The following is a 12,295-nucleotide window of genomic DNA, read 5'->3' as shown; positions in this document are numbered from 1 at the left end:
ATTAAACATGTTTATTGATTTGCAGCCCTAATTGACAGTTGACTGTCGCAGACACTCTCATCAAAAGGATGAGTTCATATTATTTCATGAAATGATTGTTTTCAATTGGTTCACTCCCACCTAAAACGTTTTACTATATCCAAGGTGTTAACATTTAACATATTAATTAAATGTATACCTTAAATCTAATAAATTAAGTGTATAATTTTTGCATGACCTGTACACTAAAACGAAATGTCAGTCTGATTGTTTGAACAGACTGTCTGGGCTTGTTATAACAAGAATGGCCATGTTTACATGTACTTAAGAAAGTGGTTTATGAGAATGACGATTTTCTTACGCCGTTTAAGCGATTCAGAGAAAGTGGTTTAACACACTTAGGTTTCTCCCAGAGAATGCTGCTTATGTGGCCTTGTAAACACACAAGCAGCATTCTAACTGTTTTTGAGGAGTGCGCATGTGCGTGGAAAAGACCGAATAACAAACGTCATAGGATGGAGCCCAACAGCAAGTCAACAAAACACTTCTGGCAGTACAGTGGGGAAAGCTATAGGCCTACCCATTTATAAACACCACTGTAAAATATCAATCTTGGAGTTTTACACAAAGTGATACCCCACTATTGCAGTGCAATTCTGCTGCAGGTCGCAACAAGGAGTTATGGAAACAAACATAGCAACAACTCTGGAATATCTGGAAATAAAGCTAAGCAAAAGAGAATAAAATGGTGAAGTCTTCCTCAGATACCATGTTTGTTATTTGCACGAGCGTTATGGGGAAATTAGTCACAAATGTGTAAAATGATATTCATATAAATACAATGACAGACACAATCTTGTATTACTTATTTAATTTTGTACTTGAATTCACTTTTCGCAGTACAACCACAAATCGGCAGTTACAACCTCTCAAATCTGCCACTGCTACTTCAAATCTTCCCACCTTTTGTGAAAAGCCTGTAGCAAAACTCACTTGTGCACTTGTAAATCAAGATGTGAGAGAGAGCAGACTACCGGTGCTGGGCGGGGGAGGGGACAATAAAGATGTGACCAACCACATTAGATGGAATGGCTGATGCCGGACCAATCACAATGGATCATCTTAGAACTAAATGATGTCACGCAAGAGCATCAGTGCCGTTTTTGTAAGCAAAACAAGTCCAGCATTGATAATGGCTGGCTGAATAAGTGCAGTGGCAGGATAAGTTGAATAACTTGACAATTAAAAAATTAAGAGTGAATTTATCATGTAAAAAAATCAAATGAGCTTAGATGACCCACTTGTGAAATAAAGATAATATTGTTCATAGTGTGCATTCTTGTTTGAAGTATATTTATCTATTCAGAATAAAACTAAGGTCATTTTAAATGTCTTTTTCATGACAGCAATACATTTCTTTGTTCTAATTAAAGGTCTGTTTAAACTGTTTTATCAACCCGTCCATGCTGACCAATCCTTAAAATCAAGCACTAAGAAAGCACACCTTGATGTCTTAAGAAGAAGATATATAATTTCGAATTTATTAAGATTATTGAGATTATTGAAAATCGCCTTACCATGATGACTTTCTTTATCGTGATTATTTTGGATTACCATGTGCACTTTAATTTGAATCACATTTTGACATCTAAATAAGGGAATTGAGCAAATACTAAAAACACCAGAAAATGTACATTTCTCTCTACATCTCTATTTTAGGTGCAGCGGGACAATAGATTAATTATAACTTACACAGAATTATATATGAAGTAGATATAAGAAGAGCTATGATCTGTTTTGATTATTCCGACATCAGTAGTTCCAGCTCCTGTGATTGGTCACGACTTCATTGGCCCCGCCCAGCACCGGTAGTCTGCTCTCTCACATCTTTGAAGTGCACAAGTGAGTTTTCCTACAGGCTTTTCACAAAAGTTGTTGCAAAAGTCAAGGCGGAAGATTTTAAGTTGCAGTGGCAGATTTGAGAGGCTGTAACTGCTGATTTGTTGTTGTTCTGAAAGTGAATTAAAGTACAAAAGTAAATATGTAATACAAGTTTGTGTTTTTATGAACTTCATTTTACGCATTTGTGACTATTTATCAGCAACTTTGAATTCAACACACAGGTTTTGGATTATTGTCTGTGCATGCAGATTGAGCATTCAACTTCAGATTTTTATTTGACAAGTTTTCACATCGGGCTGCGAGTGTAAATTTCATTTTACAAGTTCCCAAATTCAAATCTCCAAGCTCTTGAGTTTTGCAACAGATTTATCTTCATAACCGAGCCACATGCGTATGGGAGTAAAGAGTACACCTTTTAAACAGTACATGTAAACAAGAACAATGCTTTCTCGCAATAACCCACTTTCTGGTGTCCATGTCAATGTTGTCATTGGCTCAACTAATGGCATGAGTTTAGGGCAGGACTACCTATTTTCCAAAACTTGTTTGAATGCAGATGACTATTCTGTTTGGTGTCAAAGTAAACAGTAATATTTAATTTTCCCTAGTTGGATGTGTAGTGAGTCTGGTTTTGAAAATGGCAAAATAACTAAAGTCAAAGTCAAGAAGATAAAATGACAATTCCATACATTAAATCTGTTTCCGCAATCTATTGTTTCCCTAGGGACAGTCCATCAGAAAGACTAGGAAACTTGAAAAATGGAGTCAAAGATATCCAAAAGCACAAGTGAGTACTGTTAAGGATAAGCCTTCTATGAAAGAGGTCTTAACTCAGACAATTCAATGAAAACTGTTCTGTCTCCATCACAGATGGTTTGAAGGCTTTAACTGGGAGGGACTACGCAAAGGAACTCTCGTCCCTCCAATTATTCCTGATGTAAGTACTCCACATCGACATCTCCACATGGTGTGTTTATACCTGGTTTTCACCTCCGTTTCGGGTGATCTGATCACAATGCTAAATACAGGTGAATGAGTTCTAAAACGTTTTGTGATCCGATCACTCATTGGGTGGTTCTCATGAAACTAGGGCTGGGAATTGATCCACAAAAAGAGTTGAGGCGTTGGGAAACGAGAATCGATTTGAAATGTTGGAATCGGCTCCAAAGCTGGAGTCGATTCCTTTCGGAAATACCGGTTGATATTTTCGGACCTCATTTATTTCTGCATCTTGAGTCTTTTTTGTAGTCCTCAGCATTTGTAAATCCACTCCGTTTGTTCATCTATATGAAGCAATCACACAAGCCCTTCAACACATCTGCTTCCCAGTATAGTCTGCGACTCTACTGGTATTTTACTTTGGATGAAACATATAAACAATTAACATGCAAAATTGTTGACAGTAAATTGGCATACAATAATAACTCTCCTGATGTTTCAACACAAGTCTACAACAAGGAGATATATTAACTAGCCTACATTTTACATTCAAATTATTTCAAGAAATCAAATTCAAATACAATTTTAAATAAACCATATACATATATAGGTTTTATATTGTATAAAATAAACCAGCAACAACCTGGATTGATTAAATAAAACTGAATTGTATCGTTTGGATATTTTATTCAGCGTACAAGTGGGAGTGGACAATTACTACACATACTAAACCTCTTTTTGTGGAAACAGACAATTTCAATGTAGGAAAAATTGTACTTTTAAGATTATTTGTGGTAGTTCTTCTAAATTTTATTGCCAAGTATGCTTACACATACAATGAATTTGTCTTGGTGACAGGAGCTTCCAGTGCACAAACTATACAGCAACAAGACAGAGATAATAATAAAAAAATAGAATAAAAATAAAAGTGACTAGAAAATAAAGTATATATGAAAATATACAATAGGACAGTATATATGTGTGTGTGTGTATATATATATATATATATATATATATATATATATATATATATATATATACACACACACACAAATACAAATCAATATATATAGACTAGGCTGTGTATTGCACTTTAATTATTGCTCAAAGGGGCAACATAATTAATAACCCCTAATGGGATTGAAGCATCATATGGTATGTGTATATAGTCCCTGATTTAATTTTAGAATTGACCTATTAATAGTAAATGTTGTTATAAATATTGCAAAGAACACTTTGTAGTGAGCTGTTTATTATGAGATGTAACTTTACCTCCCATGTTTTGTTTTTTTGTTTTGTTTTTCGGAATCAAAAAAATTTGTCTGGAATTGGCTCTACGAATCGATGGAAAACCAGGAATCAAAATATATACAATATAGAATAGGAGTCGATTCCCAAATTACTGGAATCAAACAGCCCTACACGAAACAAGTCAACGAACTGTCCTGGACAAATTTAACCCCAAATCAAAAACGAAATTAATCAATAAGTAAATAATTTAAACAATTTGCACAAACAAAATGAAGTTTACGTTTAGGGCCATTGAATGTTTTTACTTAATCTCATTTTACCCCCAATTTTCTTTACCGTCACATTTTACTTTTACTATTCCTATTTACTTTTACTATTATGGTAAAGAGAATGATTATTCTCTTTACCATAACAGTATATATATTTTTTGTATTACAGTAAAAAAAGATGCTGCAGTACAATTTTTATAATTTTTACATTCAAATCAGTAAACATTAAAGACAAAGAGTGTACTCCTATGATGTATAAATACTTTACAATTAATATAGTACAATATTTACAGGTGTACTGTAACAATATAAAAAAACAAAATAATGCTCCTAAAAATAGGCTTTATTTTGTATTTACAAAATATAATTTGTTTCTTTCTTTTGGAGTAAAATAGGACCAGGAATGTTTTTAAAGGTTTCATGAGAATCAGCTCAATTCAAATTCAGTGAAAGTAGAAAATGCACATTGCATTTGTAGTGGAAACATCTTAATGTTTCCCAGACAACAGAAAAGGGCCGCCTACTCATCTGTCAATCAACCAATCCGATAAAACAAGGGTTTAAAACTTTTTGGAAAAAGTGGTCCATACATATACAGACTTCACAGAATATATTTAGTGTGACATATGCAGTGACAGATAATTCAGTGATGAACCCTTTCGCACGTCCCATCACACTGGTTTCATCATTCCAGAGTGGTCCCTGGGGAGTACCATCAAACATCCAAACTATAAAAATCTAATGATGAATCTAATAATGAAACTTGCTGCAGAGGGAGACCTCTAGCCAAGGTTTTAGAGGAGGAGAGCCCTCTGGTAGAGTGCGCCCTTAAACCTACTGGCGAAGCTTGACCGCGCGCCTCGTAGGCCCAGGCAATAATGAGGATGCCTCTTTGAAGGCAACCCGCCCACCAAGCCGTGGCAAACCGCAGTGGCCACATAGAACCTGGCAGTGGCGAGGCAAGTGCCTGCTGACAGTTCTTTCTACAGAAAATCCAGAACTGAAGCAAACTGGCAGTTAGCTGGTTCTGTAATAAGAACTTTAGTGGGCGACTCGGGGAGAAGGGAGAAGTAGAGGAGACATTGCGCTATCAACAGAGGCGAAGAGGTCCTCTTCTGCCCTGTAAAATCTACCAAGATCAGTTTCAAGTGGAGGGAGCCCTAGCACTTGAAATGGTCTCGATAACCTCAAGAGAAAACCCTGCGAACCTCATTTGGTACCATTAGGGGCCAGACATGAAATGTTTCACAATTCGGGCCAAGGATCAGAAGGTCCTCCCTGTTCGGAATCGCCCAAGGCGAGCCGTCGAGGAGAGGAATTAGCTCCGAGAAACATATCCTGTTCGGCCAGCACAGCGCCATTAATAGGAGGCAAGACCCTTGCTGGTGAACATTGCCAAGACTCCCGGGAGCATAGAAACAGGGGAAAGAAATGCACACAGACGCATTCTGGGTCATGTCTTAACATCCAGACCCAAGGGGGCTGGGTGATTTCAGGGAGAAGTAGAGGAGACATTGCGCTATTCATAGAGGCGAAGAGGTCCTCTTCTGCCCTAAGATCTCACCCAAACTTGTTCCAAGTGGAAAAAGCCCGGCATTTAAAAAGGTCTCGATAACCTCAGGAGAGAGCCCTGTGTCCCTCAGTTGGTACCCTTAGGGGCCAAACATGAAAGATTCCACAATTCGGGGCAGGGATGAAATATTGCCCTGTGCCTGAGATAGAAGATCCTTCCTGTTCGGAATCGCCCAAGGCGAGCCGTCGAGGGAAGAGATTAGCTCAGAGAACCAAGCCCTGTTTGGCCAGCGCGGTGCTATCAGTAAGAGGCAAAAACCCTTGCTGGCGAACTCTGGGCAACTACTACCTTAGAGTGGAGTTCTTAACTCCCCCGTTGGTATTTTCTGTCTGGACTGTAAATCTGCTCCCATATTGAGCATCCAGGGATATAACTGACCTGAGTGACAGGAGCTTACCCTGGGCCCTGTGGAGAATCCGACGTGTCAGAAATACAGCTGACAAGAACGTGGGTCTCCTTGATGATTTATGTAAGAGGCTACCGCTGTATTGTCCACCCGCACCAAGACATGGCAGCCTCAGGAGGAGGTATTTCAGGGCCAGAAATACAGCCATCAACCCGAGACAGTGACTGTGACAACCGAGCTGACGACCCTCCTATCCCCTTAAGCTGGACGACCACTTAAGGCCGCTACCCCGCCCGTCAGGGAGGCGTCTGTCAATAGCAGTCTGCGACAACAAGACGCACCTAGAGTGGGACCCAATGCAGAAAACCGGGGTCTGAACCACATAGAAAGGGAACGAAGCCTGAGGCGCGTAACCCTATTTAGCCTAGGGGTTGGCCCTTGGAAGAAATCCCCTGGCTTTTGGCCACAACAAAAACGGTCTCATGAGCAGAAGGTCCAGAGGGATCACCGTGGACGCGGTCGCCCTGAGACCTGGAAATCGTTAATACTGATAACAGTGCAACCTTGACCTAGCCTGACTTTGCTCAGGGTGATCTGAATGGACTCCTAGTGGGAGACAGTTGTGCCCGCATTGTGATTGAACTCCATACGATGCCCCGATAGACAGTGTTCTGCGTGGGAGAGAGGGTTGAGCCTCAACCCCAGAGAAACAGGTGAGATAAGACGATGTCCCTGTGCTGAACTGCCAGTTCCTGGAACTGCGCTAGGATCAGCCAGTCGTCTACATAATTCATAATGCAGATGCCCGGAGTCACAAGGAGCCAGCGCTACATCATGCATTGTGAATGTGCAGGTAAAAAGGGCTAGGCTGAGTGAAAGAACCTGACCCTGGAAGACTTCGCCCCCGGAAATGAACCTCAGGAACTTTCCATGTTGTGGCAGAACTTCTAAATGAAGTATAGAAGATCGATGGTGACCAGCCAAACGAGTTGTAGACACGACCGTCTTGACAGGCATCGTCTTGGACTTGAACACCCACGGGCAGTTCAAGCTTTAAGATCTAAGCCAGACGCCACCCCTCACCCTCCATGGGAAACGGGAAGTATTTAGTGTAATAACCTAACTCTCTCTCTGGAAGGGAAACACATACCATGGCCCCTTTAACCAGGAGATTGATTTATTTATTTTTTTCTTACATAAAAAAGAAATACGGTTTACGGTAGTGAGAACACGTCGTTGAAACACGGAAAAGCGGCGAGTGAATTAAATCCTGATGCCCTTATAATTCCCACAGAAAAGAATATATCTGGCAGAAGTTTCCACGCTGCCAGGATCTCTGAGATGGGTATTATATTTGAGCACTTCCTGTTGAGGGGTTGTCGAGTGTTTCGAGTCATGAATAAAATGCAGGAATGGCGAAAACACCCAATTTTGACGGAAGCCTCTGCAACCGAAACACCAAGAGGTGGCGGGAATGGAGGGCTTCGAGGGGGTACCGGGAGGATTGAAGTGAGGCATGCGCCCTGTCCCGAGGGGAGCTACCCCCTAATCTAGGCGCAAGACCATCAGGGTTTTCTCTTACTAGAAATTATAGTCCTGAGGTCTTGCTTCGGGGGCTGGCGAGGGAGGCGAGACTGTCCCCAATCCCTGGGAGGAGCAGCACGACTCGCCACGCTTTGCTTTTGAGCCTCCCTTCAGACAGGACCAAGGCAGGTCTGAGGCTTGCTCGTCAAGTGCAGAACCCACACTCAGGTCGTCCAGGAGGTCAGCCTGGTACACCTGTAAAACGGCATAGTGTGCAGAGCAGCACCAGCCTGACCTGCTGCTTGATAAGCCCTTCCCACTAAAGTGGAGGTTGTCCTACAAGGCTTTGAGGGGAGAGAGGGCTTCTTAAGTGACGATGCCGAGCCGGGCGAGAGATAGCCCGCAAGCGTCTCTTCAACCGGCGGCATCACTGAATACCCCCGTGCCTCAGCACCCACAATGGTCAAATATAATAACGTCGAGGGTATGTGAACACGGGAAGAAAATATATATTTTTAATTTTTTTTTGTTTTTAATTTTTAGGGGTTCCTCCATGAGCGAAAAAGCACTTCATGGAGGTTATCAAAGAAGGGAAGGGACTCATGAGGCGTTCCCTTTTTAGACTGGAAGATAAAATCTATCCCCTAATTTGGAGGGTTTGGTGTCTCTTTTTCGCGTGGCCAGTCCAATCTGGCAACCGCTTGAGTAACAACATCGAGCAATTCCTCCGTAGATTTATTTTTTTATCGCAGACGGAAAGCTCGGAGGTGGGAAGAGAATCGCGATCCACCTCATGATCCTAAGAAGCGTCGGAACGCGCTTCGAGATCATGTGAAGGACGAGCTGGATTTGGGGAGAGAGCGAGAGAAAGGGATCAACCCGTCTCTTGCTCCACAGCCAAATCCATGCAAGAGCCCCACGAACTATCTTTTTTTTTTTTTTTGTGAGTGCTGACTCCCGGAAGCAAGCGAGGCGAGCACGAAGCACTCTGCCTGTTATAGCAAATCACAGTGCTCGCACCCACTCTGCTGCAACGCGAGAGCAGCGTGCTCGCACCCCCAAACAAACAGAGCCAAAAACTGATGTGTGTCGTCTTCAGCTATAGAGCGAGAAGAGGGGAACACGCACCGTTCTATGACTTTCAGTCATTCTCTCTTTTTTTTTGGGGAATATATATATATATATATATATATATATATATATATAATATTTTCTAAACAGAAGAGAAAACAGAACAACGTTCACTGCACACTGTCTAACTGATTCTAACTCCTAACAGAGGAAAGAAAGTTTTGACAGGGTTTGTGAAACACACAGAAACGCTATGAAAAAAGAGTTTCTGACGACACCTGGTAACGTATCAATTTATAGCCTGGCCGCAGGTGCATCTAATGATTACATCAGCCGAGGCTATAAATTCCGGTCAATGTTCATTGACGTGTTGCACACATTATTTAGCTCGGTCACAACTAGGGTTGTTCCCTGTAGCGCTTAGCAGCGCAGCATCGTAGTGAAGCTTTTTGTAAAGGGAACATTAGATATGTGCAATATGCCCACAACATTACACAAGCTGTGAACAGCACGAGCTATTATGTAAACTACATCAAACTACGATAAATACATATCATAAACATATTATGCATGCATTTATCATGGTCTACATTTATTATAGTTTATACATGTTTAAAGTGAAGAAACAAAGCTAAACGCTTACCTATACTCTGTCCACTAGCTCCAAGCGAGACAAGACAGCGGTGAACCGTCATGTGACTGCCCAGAGTATCACGTGACAAGCTTGGTGCGTCACACTGGAGTTTAAAATTTGATACGTTCACGAGAATTCATGCTGGGGTGTTCAGTTAAATCATTTAGAATTTGCGTGCGAAAGGGTTAAAAATGTCTGCTAAATGAATAAATGTTAAACATGCACATCTGAAGGCGATCCATGTTGCAGTGATTGTATTTAATAGGTGTTACAGGACCTATGGCACACATTAGTATGATTTAGCTTATTTACAGCACATTGATGTCTATTACCTTCTGATTAGTGGTTAGTGTAATGATGGTTCGTCTTTATATCCCATTTCTTCTAGGTGGCCTCCCCCACTGACACCAGTAACTTTGATAACTTTCCTGAAGACAATGAAGACCCTCCCCCAGATGACAACTCCGGCTGGGACACTGATTTCTAAAACTGAACCTTATTACTTGTCCTGCCCTGGAGTGTCTCGTGCCATACATCAGCCTGAGGCTGTGCTTAAGGAGCCCAAAAGTGAAAAGATGTTTAGTCCAGCAGTGTGACACCGAGATGCCTTCACCCATCCTTCTCCTGTCCTGCGGTGCCACTGGGGGCATCGCCGCTCCCAGCAGCACCCCATGACTCCCGTAACTGTCCATATCATAACGACTGGAGTCCATATTCCAAACCCTGCCTCGGAAATGGACTTGCACTGATATTTCATAAATTAGTTCTGCACAAACTCCATTTTCAAATACATTGGCATTGATAATGTTGAAAGGTTTTTAAATTGCGATGACCTTTATTATGATAATATGCCATAATTTTGTATATATGGATTTGGAACAGAAACACACTAATGTCAAAAAAAAGATACTCTGGTTGATATAGATGGAATATTTTATTGGTATAATGAAAATGTTAATTTCCACTTATGAATGCATACTTTCCACTTATAAATGCATACTCCAAATGTTTATTCAGATTCTTCTCCGGAAGGCTTGTGGAACCTTGAGGTTTTATGAATGTTAAATTTTTTTTATTTTTATTCCAGGTTTCATACAAGTTGAAATAATTTTGATTACCATAAGAAAATAATTTTGACTCATCCCTTCCATTCTTTAAAAATAAAGCAAAATTTATGTTACAGTGAGGTATTTACAATGGAAGTGAATGGGGCCAATTTTTGTAGGGTTAAAAGGCAGAAATGTGAAGTTTATAATTCTATAAAAGCGTGTGAATTATTTGAGCTGTCGTTTTAAAGTTTTAAGGTTTATGGCATTACACGGTCATGGCATCAAAATTGTAAAATTGGATGTAACTTTACACAGAAAAGGTTAGTAAGCGATTGTATCACTCTAAAATCACACCAACGCATATTGTTTATGTCTAGTGGCTATACTTTTTAAATAGTATTTTAACATTTATTGATTGGCCCCATTCACTAAAGAAAGCAAGGGACAAGCTGAAATAATTTTTTTGTTGTAATCAACATCATGCCACATTTATTGAACCACGAAAATGATTTAAAGATAAAGGTCATCTATTTAAACTTTTCAATAAATCAGCCCAGACGCAACACAGTATGTGCACCACTAGAGGGCAGGCGTTTTACTCAAATATGACCCATTATACTTCCCTAGTGGAAGGGTAGCGTACAACTCCCCAGATAAAATATGGGTAAGCTCAAAATGATGTCTATGGAGTTACATAATCAGCTCTATTATTCATAGCAGACATACCTTTTAAATATGTTCTTCCTCCGTCATTTTCACAGGACATCCATGACTCTACCCTACTTACTGAAACAATGACAAGATGGCCTGTGGTCTTTAGTAGCTTGAACACAAAGTGCTGTGCTGGAAAAACAATTATGTAAACGTATTTATTGTAGGACCAGGGGTAAATATGTATGTATATATGCAGTGGTAATATTTTTGTGATATCTGTAGAGATTTCCTGTCAGAGTAATAAAACAGTCCTATTGCTTAGTATTTTTCTTTCTTCTTTCTTTTCTCTTTTTTCTTGTTTTAAAAACATTTTAAATGCTAGTTATATTAGTAAGAAATTTTACCATACAATCTTTTGGCATTATGGAAAGTGCCTTAACGTCCAGAATTTACCACGCACCTGTTTTAATGCTGCACATCTAGTTCAGACACCTCAAATTGTTCTTGTTGGTCAATTGTGGCTTTTTTAAGGTTTAGAGATTTATATGCCTTTTTTTCATACAATAAAAGCATCTTTCAAATTACAATTTTGATGATTTTGTTAATTCTAAAATGATCACAAAACCTTTTTCCTGGTTTTTATTTTGTATTGTCTCCATTCTAAACTGTGTAGTGTAGAATGTCCTACAAACAAGATAGCTTGAGGTGTTAGTACTGTGTAGGGTCTGACTCATATCAGCTGGTGATAATGCTCTGTAAACAGCTGCCCTCCCCTCTTCCTAACAGATAACACATGAGCTTATGGTAACACATGGTAGCTTTTTTTTCATAGCTAAGCACTGTGGCCCTTAGACATCAAAAGATGTAAACCCAGGGGGTAAAGAAGACATCTTTGACCTCTAGTTCACAGCTAAAGCCATCAGTCAATGGCATATCTACTAATAGCCCATTTTTAACCAATACATAAAGTGTTTGTTTAGTTTTGACATATTTATGCCCAGCAGAAAATACACTAAAAGTGAAAGTTCAAAACATCAAGTGAATATTAGATGCAAGCAATCTTGTAAAATTCTTGAAAACATAAATAGGTTTTGTATTGGATAA

The 12,295-nt window shown here is 39.9% G+C and overlaps 1 protein-coding gene across 2 annotated transcripts in view; it reads left to right on the top strand.

Annotated features, from left to right (window-relative positions):
* LOC127627193 (cGMP-dependent protein kinase 1-like) overlaps window positions 1–11,533 on the top strand; it is a 336,892-nt gene extending 325,359 nt beyond the window's left edge. For both annotated transcript variants that reach the window (XM_052103472.1, XM_052103473.1), the window contains 3 exons: window positions 2,606–2,668; window positions 2,752–2,818; window positions 9,877–11,533. In XM_052103472.1, the coding sequence (XP_051959432.1) occupies window positions 2,606–2,668; window positions 2,752–2,818; window positions 9,877–9,975 (229 nt within the window). In that variant the 3' untranslated portion in view covers window positions 9,976–11,533. The remainder of the gene's footprint in view (window positions 1–2,605; window positions 2,669–2,751; window positions 2,819–9,876) is intronic.
* The last annotated feature ends 762 nt before the right edge of the window (window positions 11,534–12,295 follow it).

Source organism: Xyrauchen texanus, chromosome 33, assembly GCF_025860055.1.
Source record: "Xyrauchen texanus isolate HMW12.3.18 chromosome 33, RBS_HiC_50CHRs, whole genome shotgun sequence".
NCBI classification, from domain to species: Eukaryota; Metazoa; Chordata; class Actinopteri; order Cypriniformes; family Catostomidae; genus Xyrauchen; species Xyrauchen texanus.
This window is presented reverse-complemented; position numbering and strand designations above follow the sequence as displayed.